This window comes from Dioscorea cayenensis, chromosome 10, assembly GCF_009730915.1.
Source record: "Dioscorea cayenensis subsp. rotundata cultivar TDr96_F1 chromosome 10, TDr96_F1_v2_PseudoChromosome.rev07_lg8_w22 25.fasta, whole genome shotgun sequence".
Classification (NCBI taxonomy): Eukaryota; Viridiplantae; Streptophyta; class Magnoliopsida; order Dioscoreales; family Dioscoreaceae; genus Dioscorea; species Dioscorea cayenensis.
Genome location: NC_052480.1, coordinates 13,882,110 through 13,904,164, shown reverse-complemented (window position 1 = coordinate 13,904,164; position 22,055 = coordinate 13,882,110). Strand labels below are relative to the sequence as shown.

The following is a 22,055-nucleotide window of genomic DNA, read 5'->3' as shown; positions in this document are numbered from 1 at the left end:
AACCTGTGTCTTGGACGTTTTGCATTTTTGGACTTGATTTGCATCATAAATCTGATTTGAATTTGAAGTTATGATATTTCCATGTTGATGAATCATAGACTTGATTTTGACTTTTCATAAGCTTCGACTTTTATGCTTGTGAAGCTCTCTTCTTGACTTGTGAAACTCTTTGAGTTTTTAACTTATGATGTCTGGAGACTACTGAGTTCAATTGTCGATTTATATAGAATTTCAAATATTGACTTGTAAAACTCTTTGGGTCTTCGACTTTTTGATGTCTTGAGAACGCTGAGCTCAATTGTCGATTTGTATAGATTTTCAAATATTGACTTGTGAAACTCTTTGGGTCTTCAACTTTTGATGTCTTGAGACCGCTGAGCTCAATTGTCGATTTGTATAGATTTTCAAATATTGACTTGTGGAACTCTTTGGGTCTTCGATTTTTTATGTCTTGAGACCATTGAATTCATTTGTTGATTTATATGATTTTTTTAAATATTGACTTTTATATATATATATATATTGAATCTCGACTGGCTGCTTTGGTTTTGATGGTTTTATTATATTTTATCACATATTTTTGCATATGCCTCATCACCATTTTGCATGCCTCGTAGCCATCCTGCCTCAAGATGAATATTTTTTTCGTTGTCACTTCAGAAGGAATACATTTTGTCATTTGACTCTAAATCCCAGGTTTTATTTGAGAATTATCGATTGAGAGGAAATCAGCAATTTCACATATATAAATATTTTTTTAGTCACATATGATTATTATATTTATGATAGACCAAGCATTAGTCAAAATTATGAATAGCTCTGCATTGCTTATTCACTTTAGGGTCTATCTTGCAATCATGAAAATGATGAATATGCATGTATGTTCCTCATCATTTTTTAGTTAATTTTTATATTTATTTGCATGTGTGTCTCTTTCATGGTGGGCCCATGTCTTTTGTTTATTATTATTTTTTCAAACTTCTTTCAACATGCCTATGAATATAAGGAATCATTATGCTGTCCATAAGCAACTTGATTTAGCAAACTATGACAACCATGTTCTAGGTTGTATAGATCAAATATTCTGTCATTTCAGAATCTTTTATACTGGCTTAAAATAATGTTGTTTGAGTAACCTGCATTGAGGACTGAACACTATGCTAGTGCCCACCTAGATTTTTTTTACAATTGTCATGTCCCTGACCTTCTACCGATAGTAACAAGGCATCTAGGTGCTCAACCTTCAAGCAGAACCCAGCCCTGAGAGAAGAATTATCTCGGATAGATTGGCAAGTATCATCCATCTACTTCTGAATTTTAGTTACATAAAGCATTACTCATTGGCATATTTTTTTGTCACTCACAAAGTCAGATCATATTCTCCGTGCTTATAACAAACATTGAGCAGCTGTTGGTTTACCTCATTATCTGGAGTTTTGTTTTTATTTATTTATTTTAAGTATCATGATATGGTATATAGCTGAGTGAGACCATTTCCCAAATAGCCTAAATGCAGGATCACTAGATGGCAGCCATTCTTATTCATTTCATTAAATGCTCATGCTCATGCATTCAAACTTGGATTTCTTTCCTTCATTCATGTGCAAACAACATTATTAGACATGTATGCGAAGCATGGTCATGTACAAAAAGCGAGGAATATTTTTGGTGATTTGTCTGATGAAAATGTTGTTTCTTGTAATGCTATAATTTCATGCTAAACTAAGTTTAGTGATATGATTGCTGCACGAATTTTTTTTTTTTTTTTTGATAAAATGTCTCACAAGGATGGTATTTCATGGTCTGTCATGATATTAGGATATGCAGGTTGTGAAAACATGCTTGCCGCTAGAGAACTGTTCCATCTAATATCAGATAGAGGAATCAATTCTTGGAATGCATTAATTGCTGAATATACTCATAATGGGGAATGGTATGAAGCCTTCAAACTCTTTAGCTTCATGTGCCTAGAGTATGTGAAATCCAATCTTGCAACAGATACATATATAAGTTAATCCATGCTTGTCATATTTATCCCGATATGGTGGGACCCACCCTTTTAAGAGTTATGCCATTATATGCATCTCTTTCATGATAGGATTCGTTCTTTTGAAATTATTATTTTATTATTTTTTTATATATATTTTTTATGTCATGCATGTTTCTCATTTTTTTCTTTTATTTATTTATTTATTTATTTATTTATTTTATGTCATGCATGCTTCTCATTTTTTTTCTATTTTTTTTATTTATTTTTTTTAATGTCATGCATGCTTCTCATTTTATTTTATTTTTTATTTCATGCAAGCTTTTTTTTTGCAAGTGTCTCTTTCATGTGAGACTATGGCATGCTTTTCGTCATTTTAATTTTTTTTTTTGTTATTTTTTTAATTTGTATATATATTTTAACACACCATATTAATATGGCCCACCATCCCATGCAACCTTGATTGCATTCAACAGCAACCATGCATATATATATATATGAGTGTTCATCAACATGCATGTAATACCTTTTTTTTTAGTAAAACCCTAAATTTATTACACCAAATCAGCGTCAGCTTCAAAAGTCAAAAGACGGTGGTGAAAGATAACGGATCTGAAACACAGATATAAGATCCATTCTAGAACAGTCGAACATAAAAAAAACAAGATAAAAGGATCCGCTAATCAGATAACGGGTTCGGATCCAGCGAAAGCTGAGAGCCATTTAGGAGAACTGACCGCAATCGGCGATGGTGACGGCCTTCGAGGTCCTTCCACACTAAGATCCAACGCTCTCGACCTTCTTGACGACGTCCAAGCCCTCGATGACCTGCCCGAAGACAATGTGCTTCCCTTTGAGGCACAAAGTTTGGGCGGTGCACATGAGGAACTGGGATCCGTTGGTGTTGGGGCCAGCGTTGGCCATGGAAAGAACGCCGGGACCAGTGTGCTAGCGGCTGAAGTTCTCTTCTTTAAACTTGGATCCGTAGATCGACTCCCCGCCGGTGCTGTTACCGACGTCGAAATCGCCGCCTTGGCGCATGAAGCGGGGGATCACATGGTGAAAGGTAGATCCTTTGTAGTGGAGTGGCTTCTCACATTTACCAATGCCCTTCTTGCCTGTGCAGAGAGCGCGGAAGTTCTCCGCCGCGTTGGGGACCACATCGGTGTACACCCCCATCACGATCCGGCCCGCTAGACCACCACCAATGGTCATATCAAAGAAGACCTTGGGGTTGGCTGCCATGGATCTCGATCTCTCTTGAGCTTTTCTCTGTTTCTCAAGGGATGTATGCTTTGATACTTGTTTTTTTCAAGAGCCCGAGAGTATGCATATAATGCCCATATGCATGCATGACATGCTGCACATTTAATGCTTCTCATTTTGGAACACTACAAAAAAGATTTCAAATCGGCATGGTAAAATTGGTACGGAAACAAAATCGTGACAAATTTGTTACATCATTTGATACGGAACTAAGAAACCGTGTCAAATATGTGAATTTTTTTAAAAATATTTTTTATTTCCTTGCCCAATACTGTGCCAAATATATAAATTTAATAATTTTACATAACAGTGCCAAATGCAATGCCAAACATATTTTTTAAAAAACATAATTATATTATTACCGTGCTAAATACCGTGGCAAAACCCCAAATATAATAATATATTACTTCCATGCCAAATACCGTGCCAATAATATAATATATAATAATATAGTAAGATGGTGCCAAATACCGTGCCAACAATATAAAATATAATAATATACTAATATTGTGCCAAATACAGTGCCAAAAAAATAAATATATTTATATATTAATACGGTGCCAAATACAGTGCTCAAAATATAAATATAATAATATATTAATATCGTGCCAAATGTGGTGCCAAAAATATAAATATAATAATATATTAACACCGTACCAAATACCGTGCCAAAATATAAATATAGTAAATTATTAATACCTTGACAAACACAGTGCCAAAAAATACAAATATAGTAAAATTATTAATATCGTATCAAATACAATGCCAAAATTATAAATATATTAATATATTAAAACCGTCCCAAATACGGTGCCAAAACATAAATATATTAATATATTAAAACCGTCCCAAATACTGTGCGAAAAACATAAATATATTAATATATTAATACCGTGCCAAATTCGGTGACAAAAATATAAATATAATAATTTACGCAATTCACACCAAGCAAGCTCTAAACCCTCTTTAATCCTTTCACTAAACCCTTGTTATCTCTTTAATCTCCAAATTATTTCCTAAGCATGGCATAAATAATGGCATGTGGTGGTAAAAGGATAAGAAAAGAAGTGCCCAGTCTTTTCAATACACAGTCTTGTTAATTTATTATTATATTTTTCAAACATTTTAAAAAAAAATTGAAAGCGCGTCAAACCAACAATCGCAATTTTCTAAAATTTTAAATTTTGTGGAAAAAAAATACATGCATATTTTGCATGATATATAAAGAGTCAAGACTTAAGAGATGGATGGGAAATTATCAACAAGAGGACCTAGTACCTAGTGTCCAGTGAATTATTGCGAACCCTATTTACGTGCATTAAAAACATTTGAATTGGTTTGTAGTAAGGATGTTCCCAGAGAAGTTTACATCAATATATATATATATAATCATATTCATACCAACAGTAAAACATTTATTCATAGTAAGTAGCAAGGTTCAGATTATTAAGTATATAAAACAGTAAACATTTATTTACAGTTTCATATCTTGAATAACTCAGTCCGAAATATTTATAGTTTCGTAGTAAGGATGTACTTGTTCCCTCAGAGAAGATCATATTAATAAACACATGTAAAAGCAATAAATGAAAAAGAGGATCAAGAGTGCATATATATATATATAAATTTATATGAAAAGTAGTATAATTGAGATGATTAATGTATAGAAAAAAAAAATTTGTTTACTTTCCAACTACATAGGGAATGACAATGTTATGGTGTTGTAGGCCTTTTGGGGGTTATGCATGGAAAGGGTATCAGTTGACATACTTTCAAACACTCACTCTATATATTCCTCCTTTAATGTTTTAATATAATATAATATACGTTTGAGTGAAGAGTTAAAAGAAAACACTGCTTTTAATATAATATATTATATAATATAATATATGTTTGGGATCCGAAGCCCATATCAAATCCAAGCCATGGACGCTGTTTTTTTCTTTTTCTTTTTCTTTTCTTCTTCTTCTTCTTCTTCTTCTTCTTCTTCTTCTTCTTCTCTTCCCTATAAATCCCTAACCCTAATCTCTCTTCTCCTTCGCCATCACCATGGACGCTGCTCCTCGAGCTCCCGACCCCGGCCCCAACTATCTTGCTCACCAACCCTAATCCCCACCCTCATTGAAGCTTCCTCACAGTTGGCATTATCTCCTTCCTGTTTTTTTTTAATCTCGCTATTCGCTTCTCTCTTCTTTGAAGCCTCGAATCCCTCTCCATTTGGCGAGCGAGCGAGAGAGAAGGCACCCGAGCAGCACCGAAGGATTTAATCTTTGTTTGCATCTCCGAATGTCCTTTTCTGGTTGGTCGGCCTCTCAGGCTCCAAATCCTTCTCATTAGTTACTGAGGTATTCCTCCTCCAAGTTTTGTTTCTATTGGTTTGTCTGATTGCTCATATCATTATTTGTTAATTTGTTCACAGAATTCTACAATATAAATTGGTTCAAGAGAAGTGGGAGAAATTGCACATTCTCTACAAGGTAATCCCTGACAAATGATGTTTTCATGGTATTTGATCTCCTTAGTGATTTTTATTAGTTACTGATTTTTTTAATTGGTTGTGTTTGTTTGAATTTGCATGATCAGATCGTATTACTGTAATTAACACATTGAACATGTTTTTTTTTAATCTTTTAATGCTTAATGGAATTCAATGTCATGGCTGGTAATATGGAAATTAATTTAACCAGTGATATGGTGTTTGTTTACTTGACTATCAGATCTTAAAGTCAATCTTGTTCATTTTCTAAGAAATTTACTAGTTTGAAAAAGAATAGCACAATTTATTGGCTATTGAGACACATAACAATGTTTAATTATTATGCACTACTTGTCAAGATAAACTTGTTTTCTTATTTATAATGGCATGTTGTTCTCATAAACCACATTGATTAGGTTTGTAAAATTATCATTTGTTTTGTGTCACTTTCATATGAACGAAAGAGTGCTTCCATATGAATAGGAGAGTGACCAAAGATAATGATTTTAAACACTTTTTTAACATCAATCATTCAATTAGCAAGCTGAGTTTCTGCAGCAATGAAATGGTACTTTAGAGAGATAAACTTTGGATGCATCCAAAGGTTATGGCACTGTATATTATGAAGTGGAGATTTCACTTAGCATGGGACAATGACTTGTCCTGCAATTCAATGCTTAAGAAGCTGAATAACAACAAGACAGAGTAGCACGCTTGAGAACACTCACAAAAGGAATAAAGTAAACGCTTCATCTTTAACCATGCAAGGCAATTCCTGATCTCATACTTGCGGGGTCTTTTATAGCTAGGAATTTTTTTTCTCCTTATTAGACTTGCCGATAATAATTATGTGCTTTTTATCTTGGACCATCGAATGCAGTTCCTGAAATCATAGTTACAGTGCTTTTTCATTATGTCATTACAAAGAATTATCATTAATTTTTTTCTTACATGCAGGTTTTAAAACTGCAGGAAGTTGTGCCTCCAATACTCACATCTCTGGGCAAGGTATTCTAGCATCTCTAATTGGATGCCTGCCATATATATATCATTTATTCTTCATTAGAATTGTATGTTGCTGTATAAAATCTTCTGAGATTATCCCTTGCTAAAAGACTGTATGTATATATATATATATATATATATTTCCTTTCCAGGTTAAGAACCCATGGCCCAATGTTGATATACTTAGTGGAGTACCACTGAACCATTTCGGTTCAAATGAAGATAGGTGAGAACTAGCTTCTCATCACTAAGTACATGCATGATCATTTCCCATTGTTTAATTTTCCATGAACAAATTTACATTTATTTTTCAGCATGTAGATTTTACTGGTCCAAAATTTTCATGTTATACTTGTCAAACAAAAAGAGAGGTAGTCTAATAAATTTAATTTCAGTGGCATTGTTACAAAAAACTATACAAGTTACAGGCAATGAAATCTGATTGACTTTTTTTAGGATATCTGGCACATTATTTCCTGTTCTTTTTGTTATCTTTATGAAAGTTATTATATTGACAATGAAATGTGATTTAATTTTGTCAATTTCTTTGTGATTCTTTGGACAATATTAACTAAGAGAAAAATAAAATAAAATTCTCTCTATTGGTGTATTTTCACACTTTTTTAAATAAAATCGTCACTTTTAAGGGAAAGCCCAACTTGATAGCTGCATTTTTATAATAAATAAATAAATAAACCAATGTTTTGGTAATTTTTATCTCACTAAAAAGTATCTGGTTAAAATTTTAATGAAGCCATTAAATATTAAAATTTATGTTTTAATATTTACTCACGAAGATTGGTCGAAGTGATAAAAGTTGTAGTTTCATCTAATATTTTATATAAGGTACAAAAATATCTATTTGGGGAGGTCTACTTTATAGAGTTTTCAATCTTATTGTTTTACCTTGCTAATATATATATTTTTACTCAAAATCCTTTAATGTTTCTTGCTTGAAGTGTCATAATGAATTTTAAACATAGTTGTTTTCCCACACACACCATCTATTGAACATTATCCAGTTGTGTTATATCTTCATTTAATTACTTGATGCTTTTGAAATTTCAGGGTTCTTTCTGCAGCAGCCTATTCTTTGAAGTCATTCCTGCCATACATCACTTGAGCACTTTGCAAACTTTCCAGAAATCTCCGGTTAGTACTTAATTCTTGTTTGCAATGTGATGATGATCTTTCATAAACCCGTCACTTTCTTGTTAAATTTGTCAAACATGAATAGTTCTATTTGTATTTACTGACTATTGAATTTGTGTTCACAATATTTTTCTAATGTTTAATAAAAATATAAAAAAAATCCATGAATGTAGGAACAAAAATGTTGACAAGGCAGTGGATGTATAATCAGAATCTACCAGGAAGACAAGAATTTCTTGTAGGTGAACCAGAGGGAACCATCTCCAATGGGAATTTCTCTAGTTGATGGCAAGATGGAAGGTTGGTTGTATCTCATCCGTTCTAATCGTCTTGGCCTTCAGCATTTCAAGAGAAGATACATCATTCTCGATACCAGCTCTTGTTACAAATTTGTTCCCACATCCAGAACTCAAGTATTTATCTTTCTAGTATTTGTTATCATAATCAAAATCTGATTTTTATTGTGTTTGAATGTAAAGGAATGATTTTTGGTTTCTCAGAGTCCTGTGAAAAATACCCCAATTAATTCTTGCACGCGTGTTATGGATAATGGCAGAGAGAACATCCACAAGATGTATGAGTTTTTGCATTTGGTTTTGATGTTTTGTGTCATGTTAATCATTTTGTGGCAATGTTGCTGAATAATCATACCTAGCTGGTTATTGCATGTGCTAAACTCATATGATCATGTCTAAAATTCTCATAATGTCAGATTTCCTAGGGTTCATTAACTTCTCCATATTTTTAGATTTTGCTCTGAATTATTTTAGGTGCCACCTCATCTGCAAGAGCTCATCATGTTCAAGAATAAACAAGAGCATAAAAATAGCATCATATCTGCTCAAAAAGATAGCACAAAGGATGTATCACATAAGAGAAAAATGATTAACACGGTCAGTAATAAGCAGTCTCCTGCAAAGAAACAGAAACATTCTTCACCCAAGTAGGTTAAAACATCTTACAAAGACAACTTCAAGCAATCAGACGGTGTATGAGGACTGGGAGAGAATGATGAGGTGCCCTCCTTGCCTGAAGTTCCAGAAAGTCATGCCATTGATGAGAAAGCAGTAGGCAGCTCCAACTCCAACGAAACAAAATCAAAATTTTACAAAGATTATTGCACAACATTTATATCAAATCTTGGGTTTCAGGTGAGTCTATCTTTTTCTATAATCTTTAATAACATGAAAATACCTGAATTATGATTTTTTTGCAGGCAAATGAGGGACACCTGTGTGAATGTTTTGCTAACTGTGGTGGAGTGACTGCTATACGTATCCTTAAGGATAAATTCACTGGAAAATCAACGGTTTCTCTCTTTTCCTATCTACATATGCTTTTTAGTTGTGTAATCCTATGTACACATGCATTTTAGTTGTAGAATGTTCACCTGCACTAGCATGCATTCTTAAGTTGACAGTATGATCTTTGTTATATTGATATGATGTGTATGTGTAAACATGCACTTGTGGATGTCTTTGTTTTTCTGACACAATCCAAAGGTCCTCATCGTTTCGCATCAAGGCATGTGTCTCGTCATCCAATGCCTTGTTATAGATACTTGCATATTCCACTTGAATGTTGAATACAGATGATTCACAAAATCAACTTGTTATTCTTATGGGCAGCTGATTTTATATTTATAACCAAGATTTAGATTTCTCAATAAGAAGCACCTGCTTGCATGGCTTGGCATACGTAGACTTTTCAGATGAGGAGCATCTCAAAGTAGTAGTTGCTAAGAACAGGCAAAAGTTGCTTGGGCAGAAATTAACATTGCGCGCTCTGATCCAGCAAGGGGTAATAAGAGAACAACTGGCGGCAAGGGAACTAGTCAATCTGGTGAACAACTCGTTATCAATGTCACACCTTTATGAACTTGAACATGGTCATGTCCAATCTATAGTATAATCCTTAAAAGTTGTGGTTTTCGATAGATGCTCACTATACTTGTCTAGTTTCATGTATATGCTCACTATACATGTCCAATCTATAGTATAGTCCTATGAAAAATACCCCAATTGATTCTTGCACGCGTGTTTTATTTTTCAGCATTTGATGATGATAACAACAACATTCCATAACTTATTGGTAACTGGGAAGCATATTTATTACAAATAGTTCTTGTTTTGAAGATGATAGATGAACTTTTGCCTTTATTGTTGATCATATTCCCTTGTTAAATGTCGAATTGAGGTCAAGTGACCAGGTTATATTGAATAGTGTGTTTAAGTCTTGTGATAGTGAGAAGTAGGTAATGACTGGCAATTACAAAATACCAAACTAGTGATCTTTCCCTTTCTTGTTAGATGTGGGGCTAATATGATATGAACGGTTTGGAAAAAGATGGGTCTTCTTAATTTGCATGCTTTGAGCCTCACATCCCCATTTGGAGAACTGGTCACCTTTATCCACCCCAAGACAAGAACTCAAGAAGTGAAGGACTACTCATGCAAAGTGTGATAAAAAATAAAAAATAAAAAATATATAGACCTCTTACGCTTTACTTCTCTCATGATATTCCTTCTTATATTAAATTCCATCATTTTCTTGGCTTTTGCTTCATACTTTGATTATTATTATTATGACTATTGATTGAACCTGTTCTCATTATGCTGTAGAATTATAGGTTTGCACATATACTTGTTATATTATAGAAATTATTTTTCTTGTATTTTCTGTTTGTAGTGTATTAATTTTTTTTTAAATCTTTTTTTGTTTTTATGCTTGCATAATAATAGTTTAAGTGGTGGAGTTTCCAAGCAAATATATGAGCATCTATCTATAACACGATTGCCACAAGAATGTATGAGCATCAAATATATGAAAAACAGTTGATGTTATTCACAGATCAGTGTGAGAATTTGATGTATTTTGGAAGACAAGCACCATTTGGAAGCCATCTCTCCAGTTGACTCCTATCCTAAACTTTTGCTTCAGCAGGGGAATCAAGACACGTTTAAGAATGCAAAACTGGGAGGACTTTAATAAATGGAAGGAACTTAAGTTTTATCATCCACCTCCAGGTGAGTCCAAAACATTTTAATTACTTATTTTTATGCATAACTAATTGTTTTTCTATTTGTTATATCAATATATAGCGATTTATTAAATTAATCATTCAACATTGATGTTCTTATCACTAAAAATTAAATATTTTAGTAGAAAAAATGATGAGGGGTGTATTGAGGATTAAGCCCTGTGTCTTTCTGGACAAAAGGGATATGGCCTAACAAGGGTATTCTAGTAATTTTTCAAGCGGTGGAGTTTTGGTTTTTAACGGTCTCACTTGAAGGAAAACGGGTCAACCAACACAAGTCACTACCTTTGCTTGTGAGTCATATCAAAATTTGGCCAAATTCCATCGTTTAGGCCTCGAAAACTCTAATTTTGCCATTTTTAGTAATAATTGATTTCATTATATCTTAGGATAGAAATCTCTGATTTATGAGCCGTTTGTGGGAATAGTCTTGATTTTGATAGATTTTTTATTTCTTGCTGACATTTAAGAATTTACTATTTTTGGTAAATTTTCGAATTATCTCCTTTCTTATTGCTATTTTCGCCTATTTAATGTAAGCCTATGGGCAAGAGAAAATCAGTTTTGTGATCATTATTTTTATTGAGTAATAAGATTTTACTCTTCCCAAATTCCTGGCTATCTTTGATCAACAGGGTTTGGACAACTTGTTACCGGGCATTCATGCGCGAATCAACGGTCCCAAGTATACCGCTGCATCGGTTTGGTACCAAAACCGAATCGATCATGCCACCACGAGGACGAGGTGAGGGTCGCCCTATGCAAAGGATGGAGGAGATCTACGATTGTGAGGACGATGCTAGATTTGAGCAGCGAGTTGGCCGCCTCTTAGACTGTCGGATGGAGCGGATGATGGAGGAGCTGACCGAACGGATTACCAAAATGATGGGTAACGTCAATCAAGGGCGTGTCTCCAAAAGTTTAAGCGAAGGAACCATTGAGGAAGACAATGGCTACTTTGCTGCCATTGCCCTGACACGGCGACGAGGAGGCCAAGATAGTGGGGGTGACAATCGACACTACCGCGATGGAGATAGGCGTTGGGAATCTGGTATATGGGTCGATATTCCAGAATTCCATGGGAGACTACAAGCAGAAGATTTCCGAGGGGGAGTTACTGTTGACCGTTGCACGGGAACTAGCATGAACAGAGGAAATAATAGCGCCATTCAATGTTTCAGTTGTGGAGAAAAGGGGCATCACCAAGCAGATTGCAGGAAGGAAGGCAAGAGAGTTATGCTTGCCGAGGAAAAGAGGATCCAGGAGACATTATTCCGCCTGTATTTGACAAAGATGACCTTGATGAGGAGGAAGAAGACACAATCGATGTAGGCCCGCCGATGTTTGACGAAGGTGACCTTGATGAGGAGGCCTTCGAGGGTGACGTTGGTGCGGCCTGGGTAGTACGAAGATCCTGCTTGACACCCAAGGCTACTGCAGACGATTGGCGGTGATCTAACATCTTACAATCCACCTATACTATCCTTGGGAAAGTATGCAAGTTTGTGATTGATGCAGGTAGTTGTGCAACTGAAGAGACAATCCCAAAGATTGTGAAGCCAATTGTAGTTGAATTCAAAGACGTATGTCCTGAAGAACTACCTGATTAGCTACCACCATTAAGTGATGTTTAACATCAGATTGGTGTGGACCTTCCAAATCAAGGGCAAATTCGAGGGTGAATTCTATTCAACCTAGGGAGAATGATGAGGGGCGTATTGAGGAGCAAGCCTGTGTCTTTCTGGACAAAAGGTATATGGCCTAATAAGGGTATTCTGGTAATTTTTCAAGCGGTGGAGTTTTGGTTTTTAAGGGTCTCACTTGAAGGAAAACGGGTCAACGAGCACAAGTCTCTAGCTTTGCTTTTGAGTCATATCAAAATTTGGCCAAATTCCATCGTTTAGGCCTCGAACACCCTAATTTTTCTATTTTTAGTAATAATTGATTTCGTTATATCTTAAGATAGAAATCTCTGATTTGTGAGCCGTTTGTGGCAATAGTCTTTATTTTGATAGATTTTATTGATTTCTTGCTGATATTTGAGAGTTTACTATTTTTGGTAACTTTCGAATTATCTCCTTTCTTAGTGCTCTATTTTCGCCTATTTAATGTAAGCTTATGGGCAAGAGAAAATCAATTTTGTTATCACTATTTTTTTGAGTAATAAGATTTTACTCTTCCCAAATTCCTGGCTATCTTTGATCAACAGGGTTTGGATAACTTGTTACCGGGCATTCGAAGGCGAATCAACGGGTCTCAAGTATACCGCTGCATCAAAAAACCACTCACAAAACTATCTTGTTGGTCAACGTCATTGTTTGAGCTGCTAGTCCTCTAATTTTTGCTTAACATTATTGTCATGTAACAACCATGATCTACTGCTTTCTTGGCATTTGGCGTAATGCTTTTGGCTTCTGTAGCTCCATAGTGTGTCCTCTAATCTGACTGTTAAGTTTCATTGATTTAATTTTAACTATGCATCCGCAGTTGAAAGGAGTAACAACATGTATTCTCTAAACACAAGAACAGGCAACATGGTGACATGTAGATATGGAACTACTCTTCCAAATGATTCAAGCTATGCTTCACCTTGCACTTGGGTCACTGCTGATCCTTGTGAACAATATTATATTTGTATTCTCTACATTGCATAGTATTTCCAGTTAATCCATCAGCCAAAGTGTTTGTATTGTTAGTCAGAAGATGTTGAAGAAGTTGATTAAAGGAATGTGTATGTATTGTTAATTCAATAAAATAATTTTTGTTTAGCAGTTCAAAAAAAAATTGATGGGTGTAATTCAGGTAAATTTAAATAAAATTAATTTCATATAAATTATTTTTTATAAAATAAACAAAAGCGTGCCAAAAGCCGTGACAATTTTTTTTTCCCAAAAACTGTGCCAATTATCGTGAAAAAATATAATATATAAAATCGTGCCAAAAAACCGTACCAAATATTGAACCAATAAAATTGTGCCAAAACTGTGCCAAATATGGAACCAAAGTCCGTGCCAAATATCAATGTTAATATTTGGCACAATAGTAAAGAAAGGGTGCCAAAACAGTGACAAAATTTGTCATGGTATAAAAAGACGGTGCCAAAATTTATTTGTGACCATTCTATAGGCATAGTTAATTTTTGGTGCCAAATACAGTGCCAAAATCAATTTGGCACAGTTTTTAAACTCATTTCCGTGCCGATTTGGGATTTTTCTTGTAGTGGAAGTTCCACGTGCATGATAAATTTCTTTCTTCTTTTTTTCATTTGTTTATTTATTTATTATTATTTTTTTTAAAAGAAACAGAGTCATATGAGTTGTGTTCCAAGATGATGTATTTTCAAACATTTAGGAATCTTGACGAGAAAACGATAAGTAAATCATGAAAAAAACAACTCTAAGTTTCCGCCTTGGGTTTTCTTCTTCTATTGGAGGGCCAAAAAAGAATCATTGAGATTTAACTATGAGTATTCATTGAATTACTGCTATCTTCAATATCGGTATGGTTTAATTTAACTATCTATGCATCCATATGTTGTGTAAAACGAACAATGCAAGTTGATTCAGTGGTTCTGCAGGCCCTCGATCGCCTTCTTCCATTGCCATGCTCGCTGTTTTTCGTTCCCAAGTGGTATAACCTTCTTCGAAAAGGATATCTTGAAATGAGAAAGAAACTAGTAACTTGAATGCCAAACTTACTAGGATCATCAGACCACATAATGTTTCCTTTAGTCACTATCTTAGATGGATCAACACAGATCAACTTCGGTTTGTGGATGAGGATGTTGGAGAACAAGAGATAAAAAACAATAGAATACTTAGTTCACTCTCTCACTGTATTCAAGTGTGAAGCACGAAAGAGAAATAAATTCTTCAGCTTGACTTAACCAAAATGAAACAGTTACATAATATAGTGCAAAAAAGTAAGATAAAGCACACCACTAGGCTGCTGACAATGCACACACAAGTACATTTAAAAGGCAGCTTCCATCCAATCCAAAACAGACAAAGTCCATCTGCATGCATCTAATCATCCCACTATTTCTCCATGCAAGTACGTGACCCAGCTAACTCTAAGATGGGAGTCAACTATTTAGCTCTGAGCAACCTACACTGTGCTCCTCAACAAGCTCCCCTTCCTCAGAGCTTCCAACTTTCAGCGCATCCTGAAACATCTCGAACTTGTGACACGGTAAGGATTTGGTGAAGACATCGGCGACTTGATCATCTGTCCCACAGTGCATGATATCAATTTGTTCATCTTTCACAAGATCACGTATAAAGTGATACCGGGTATCGATATGTTTCATTCTCCCGTGCAAGATAGGGTTTCGAGTGATGGAGATTGTTGCTTTGTTGTCACAGAAGATGATACTTGCTGAGTTTTGTTTCTCATTCAGATCCTGCAAGAGTTGACGCAATCAAATGGCCTCACAAGCTGCAGTGGTAACAGAGATGTACTTCGCCTCGGTGCTAGATAGTGCGGTGATCGGCTGTTTCTTTGAGCACCATGCTATGGCCCCTGAACCTAAAGAGAAGACCCAACCCATCGTACTTCTCCAGTCATCTTGGAACCCTCCCCAATCACTGTCCGAATACCCGATAAGTTTGAACTCCTCATTGATTGAATAATGTATCCCATAATTAAAGGTTCCACTGACATAACGCAGTATCTTTTCAACTGCTCCAAAATGGTGCATTGTTAGAGCTTGCATGTAGCGAGACATGACCGACACTGCATGCATGATATCCGGACGCGTGTGTGTGAGGTAAAGCAATCCTCCAACCAACCTTCTGTACCTTGAGGGGTTGGCATAGCCAGAACCATCTTGTGAGCGAAGTCTTTCATTGGAATTCATTGGAGTAGCCACTAGCTTTCTATTCAACATCCCAGCTTTGTTTAACAAATCTTCTGCATACTTGTGTTGTGACATGAACAAACCTCCATTCATTTGCCTCACTTTCAAGCCAAGAAAATATCTCACTGCACCTAGGTCCGACATTTCAAATGTCTTTATCATCACCTCCTTAAATTCTCTGAGCATATCCTTTGAAGATCCCATGTAAATTATGTCGTCAACGTACAAACAAAGTAGAAGTGTGTGTGATTCTCCTTGATGCTTTTTGTAAATTGTGGGCTCATTATCACTGTGCATGAATCCCATTTGTCTGAATTGCAAGTCAATGCGGCTATACCAGGCTCTAGGAGCCTGCCGGAGCCCGTACAACGCCTTGCGAAGTTTGTATACTTGCTCTTCTTTGCCGTCAATGACAAACCCCTTCGGTTGCACCACGAAAACCTCTTCTTTTAGCTCACCATTCATGAACGCCGTCTTGACATCCAACTGATAGATGCACCACCCTCTTTGTGTCCCTAGGGCTAGGAACAAACGTATAGTCTCCATCCGGGCCACCAAAGAGAAAACCTCTTTGAAGTCCACACCTTCTCGTTGAGTGAAACCCTTCACCACCACTCGAGCTTTCTTCCGCAATAAGCCGCCGTCCAGGTTGAATTTGGATTTGAAAATCCATTTCAATATGATTGTCTTCTTCCCTTCTAGTAGGGTGGTCAACTCCCAGGTTTCATTTTTGTATATTGCCTTCATTTCCTCATTCATGGCAGCTACCCAGTCATTGCTCTTACTTGCTTCTTCGAATGTGACTGGATTTGCAGCTGTCAAAGTGTAAGAACATGAGTCATATATATCGCTGAGATTACGATACTTCACCGGAGCCTCTTCTTCTTCAGTCATATGTGTTGATTCACTAGGATGAAGATTGACAGTTGGTTGCAAAGTTGGAGACTGAGATATATCTGAGCTTCCATGGGATGGAACCAATGGTGGAGATTCACCATTTTGATCATCAACAATGCCTCTTTGCATGTGATTAAGCGGCACATAATTTGATGCAACCACGTCATTTGTCTTCAACCAATCCCAACTCTTCTCTTCAAAGAAATGAATGTCTCTGCTCACGTGCACCCTTTTAGTATCTGGATCTATAACTTTGTAAGCTTTTGATCTCTCACAATAGCCAATGAAGACACTTGGTTGAGATTTTGCATCCAGTTTTCTTCGTTGCTGTGAGTCAACGAACTTATATGCCAAGCATCCGAAAACTCTAAGGTGTGCCACGTCAGGTTTGGAATCGGTCAACGCTTCGTATGGAGTCTTGTGATAAAGAGCACGCGTTGGTGACCGGTTCAAAACGTTGATGGTGATGGCCATGGCCTCTGCCCAGAATTCAGATGGCATCATCTTGTCCTTCAGCATTGTCCTCACCATCTCCGTCACTGTGCGATTCTTCCGCTCGTCGACGCCGTTTAGTTGGGGTGTTCGGGGAGCCGTCAACTGGTGCCATATGCCAAAGTGTTCACAGTGTGACTCGAACTCATGCGAAGTAAACTCCCCACCACGGTCGGTTCGAACACTCTTCACCCGCATTGATAATTGTTTCTCCATCAACAGTTGGAAAGATTTTAACCGCAATAGTGCTTCGGACTTCCTTTGAAGAAAATACACCCAGCTATGCCGGGAATGGTCGTCAGTTATTAAAAGGAAATATAAATTACCACTGATGGATGGAGTTTGCATTGGACCGGCAAGGTCTGCATGAATGAGCTCCAGTGGCGCCTTTGCTCTTCTTGCTTGGCCGGTGGGAAATTCCTGTCGAGCTTGATTTCCTAGACAACAAGCTTCACATGGTTCGATTGCTGTCACAACTAGAAGTCTGGTAACCATCTCCTTCTCTGATAGTTGCTTCAGGCTTTTCAGATTCAAGTGACCAAACCTCTTATGCCAGAGATCTGCCCCTTCACCATCTCTTGCAACGTTCACCGACCCAATATCGTCAGCTTTAAAAGGAAAGAGCCTATACGACGTCATGCAGACTTGAGCAACCTTGGCTTTAGTTGCTTCATTCTTGATAATGCATTCTCCTCCCGAGAACTCCACCATAAAGCCAGAACTCATTAACTGCCCAACACTCAGTAGATTGTGTGCAAGATTTGGCACAAATTCTACATTAGTTAGTGTACGGGTTTTACCACAACTTGAACGAAGATTGACAGAACCAATCCCTCGAACATTTAGTTTTTTTCCATACCTCCTCTTTCATTTGTATCTTTACTGGAAGCCATGAACAACACTCCTTCATCAGCCTCCTTAGTGTCTTTAGTGTCTTCAGCTAGGTTTACTTCCTTGTTCTTGTAACGGCACTGAGATTTTATATGCCCGTATCTCTTGCACCCAAAACACTGTATTCCTTTGTGTTGTTTATCACTTTTAGTCACATGAGGTTGGTCTGAGTGCCATCCTTGTCCACGGCCTCTTCCTCTGTGAAACCCTCGGCCTCGACCTCTACCTCCATGACCACCATGCTCACGAAATGAACCACCCTTGACGTACAGACACCTTTTCCTCCGTATGGTCTTGCTCAACATCCAATCTCTCTTCATGACCTCTGAGAGACCCACTGAGTTCTTCAATAGTGAGAGAACTCAGATCCTTCGATTCAATGATAGGCGACACCACATGGCTAAACCTTGGAGTTAGACTTCGGAGAATCTTCCCAACAACGGCCGGATCACCGAGCTCCTCTCCCAGGGCTCGAATATAATACACTACAGTTAGCACCCTGCTAATGTAGTCTTGTACCCTTTCTCCATTCTTCATGCGTGTATTCTCGAAGTCTTTCCAGTGAGAATAAAGCTGAGCAGCTGCATTCTTGGTGCAACCTTGATATTCTCCCTTCAAGATAGCCCAGGCCTTCTTCGCATTCCTCGTATGTGAGATTCGAATGAGAACCTTGGCATCAAGTGCCTGCTATATTAGACATAGAGCCTTCGCATTTCTCTTGATATTCTCCATTCTCTTGTGCTCATCTTCTTCGTCTTCATTGTATCCTTTCTCAATCATTCCCCATAGGTCACAAGAGAGAAGGATGGGCTCCATCTTCAAGCTCCATAGGTTGTAACCATCTCCACTAAAGGGAGGCACATTCACTTAAGAAGACCCAGCGCCACTGCCATTCGCAGCCATCTTCCTTCAAGGTTGAACTAAAGAAAATAACAGTGTTTCTGATACCGCTGTTGGAGAACAAGAGATAAAAAACACTAGAATACTTAGTTCACTCTCTCACTGTATTCAAGTGTGAAGCACGAAAGAGAAATAAATTCTTCAGCTTGACTTAACCAAAACGAAATGGTTACATAATATAGTGCAAAAAAGTAAGATAAAGAACACCACTAGGCTGCTGACAACGCACACACTTACATTAAAAAGGCAGCTTCCATCCAATCCAAAACAGACAAAGTCCAGCTGCATCCATCTAATTAGCCCACTATTTCTCCATGCAAGTACGTGACCCAGCTAACTCTAAGATGGGAGTCAACTATTTAGCTCTCAGCAACCTACACAGTGCTCCTCAACAGGATGAGTTGCACCTTCTTGTTCGTTAGTTTTTGCATTTTTTTTTTTTTTTAACTTTCGAGATCATGATAATAGCCTCTCCCGATTCTAGGAACTCTTGCCATTTAGAGTCAAAGCAACCCTAGACAAATGAGATTGTGTGTCGGACAATGATGTTGCGCTTGCCTGCATCTTTAAAGGGAGAACATCCGGAAAGCATTTGATATATGGTACATCAAAGAGCCCATAAATCATTTTCAAAAGTTGTTGGAGATGAATTGAGAACGTCAGGTGGAACATATACGGCTATTCCAATGAAGGAACAAGCTTTTAGTTTGCAGCATTTGGGGGAACATGGATTCGACTATCCTTTGTTGGCTTCACATTGTCGAAATCAGCAAACTTGATATGACCGTCAAAGGTGACTCGCAAATTCTCCGGCTTGATATCTTGATGGATTAATCTTACACCATGCATGTATTCCAAAACAACAATGACTTCTATAGCATAAAAGCGAGCTTGGTCTCTGATGAAGACATCGTCTTTCTCGCAGAGGTCGACGGCCTTTAACTCCAGGCTTGCACTGTGTCTGTGACACTACAAACGAAAGAGCCTTGCTAGCGATATCAGTAGCGCTTTTATATTTGGTGACGACATCAGTCATGATTGGCAGCATTATCTCAACCACTCAACCATGACAGCGTCAAGCGGTGACAACGATGCTAACGAAAGCATCGGACATGCTTGGCGGCATTATCTCAGCCACTCAAGCAGCAACAGCAACGAGCAGCAACGACCTTTTTTCCTTCTTTTTCTTCCTTCTCTTCATTGTCTTTCTAGCGGTGGGCTTCTTCTTCGCCTTCTTCTTCCTTTTTTTATCTCTATTTTTTTTTTAGTCTCCCCTCTTTTCTGGCTTCCTTCTTCCTTGGCCTCGTTCCTCTTTTCTTTTCTTTTTTCTTTTTAAAAGCTCCTTTTAGAAGCGTTATCCGTCCTTATCCTAATCCCAATCCCTCCCGCAAAATTTTAACCTTCCATGGACTAAGTCAGAAAAATTGGATAATAACTTATTTGAAATTTTAATTAATTTTTTTAAATTTAATTAAATTAATAAAATTTTAAGAGAGGATAAAATCAAAATTTAAAATTTTAATTAAATTAATAAGACTTTTTTTAAAATTTAATTAAATTAATAAAATTCACTTTGCCTCGGGATACATGTTTTGGATGCCTTGAGATTTGAACTTTGCACTTTCTCAGGTTGCCTAGAGATATGTTCTTAGGCTATATGAAATTTAGGATTGCCTTGAGATGCGTATTTGGGCTATCCTAAAATTTGAGATTGCCTCTAGAAATAGGCTCTCAGAGGCAATCTTGTAATTTGTATGTTGCCTCGAGATATGTTCTCAAGGGCAATCTTATAATTTGCATTTTGCCTTAAGATATGTTTTTCAAGGGCAATTTTGTAATTTGCATGTTGCCTCGAGATATGTTCTCAAGGGCAATTTTGTAATTTGCATGTTTTCTATTTGCCTCGGGATTTGTATTCTAATCCAAGACAACCAAATAATTTATTTAAAGAGAAAATTCCAAAATCAATTAAGATTAGGACATTTAAATTTTAATCCTAACCTTGATTTAAAATTTAATTAAATTAGGATTTGGGTTTGTTTATATAGACTTTGAAAAAAAATAAAAAAAGGGAAAAAAAAAGAAAAGGATCAAATAAAAAAATATAGGAGGACCAAAATAAAAAAAATAATAATAATAAAAAAAGAGGTGTCACGCTTCGAATTATAGCGTAAAAAATAATAATAATAATTAAAATTTTAAAAGTGAGAATATATATATTGAATTTTTGAGTTTAAAAAAAATTAATAAAAAAAGTGGATAAGGAAGATATTTTGAAACAAAAATTTGAAATTTGAAGATAAAGTTTGAAAAAAAAAATCTCCCGTATGACGGGGAGTTGGCTATTTGGTAAAAAGCAGAAAAAGGCGAGAGAAAAGAAAAGAAAAAAAACGGAGAGAACAGGGAGGAAAATAAAGAGAGAAAGAGAAAAGAAGAGAAGAAGGATAGACTGAAAAGGAAAGAAAAAGAAGAGAAGAAGGATAGACTGAAAAGGAAAGAAAAAGAAGAGAAAGAAAGAGAAGAAGACGAAGAGAATTGACGTAGTGATGCCTGTGGCGTCGTTAGAGACCTTGCTCCTCCTCGTCTTTATTTCTTTTCTCCGATTCCAGGTTCCGATCTTCATTCCAAGGCGTTGAGGAGATCAATGACCGATTCTTGTGAAGAGGAACTTGAGAATCCAAACATCGTCGGAGTCCTTCGCCTCTATTAGTTCCTCTTCCACACTCTTTTTGCTCTCTCCAAACACTACCACGAGATAATCAAGGACAAGACAGAGGACAGCAGCGTGGTGGTGACGATCTATATGGCTTCTGCCGCCGTCACCACCCTGGCAGAACCTAAGAAGTCGCGTTGCTTGTTCTCTTCTCCGATCCCAGATCTCGATCTCCATCCCGAGGCAAAGGGCAATGGCGAGCGACAACATTCAATCATAAAAAAAAAAGATCATCGATGAAGTTCTTCATCAAATTGACTTATTGGCATTTTGATGTTTCCCTATAAAAAAAAAGGAGGAAAAGATCAATTGCTCCACCACGGCAAGCAAGATGATGTTCATAACCCTAGCACAAATCGCGAGGCATGTTTGAGAAGC

At 36.7% G+C, this 22,055-nt stretch overlaps 1 protein-coding gene and 1 pseudogene across 1 annotated transcript; both read right to left on the bottom strand.

Annotated features, from left to right (window-relative positions):
* Positions 1–2,710: 2,710 nt before the first annotated feature.
* Positions 2,711–3,232, bottom strand: LOC120270755 (annotated as a pseudogene).
* A 16,434-nt stretch (positions 3,233–19,666) lies between these two features.
* On the bottom strand, positions 19,667–21,854 carry LOC120270308 (cAMP-dependent protein kinase catalytic subunit-like). Its single transcript, XM_039277321.1, has 2 exons — positions 21,634–21,854; positions 19,667–19,925 (listed from the first exon to the last, which is right to left on the bottom strand). The coding sequence occupies exons 1-2, from the start codon at positions 21,852–21,854 to the stop codon at positions 19,667–19,669; spliced, it is 480 nt and encodes a 159-aa protein (XP_039133255.1).
* Positions 21,855–22,055: the final 201 nt, after the last annotated feature.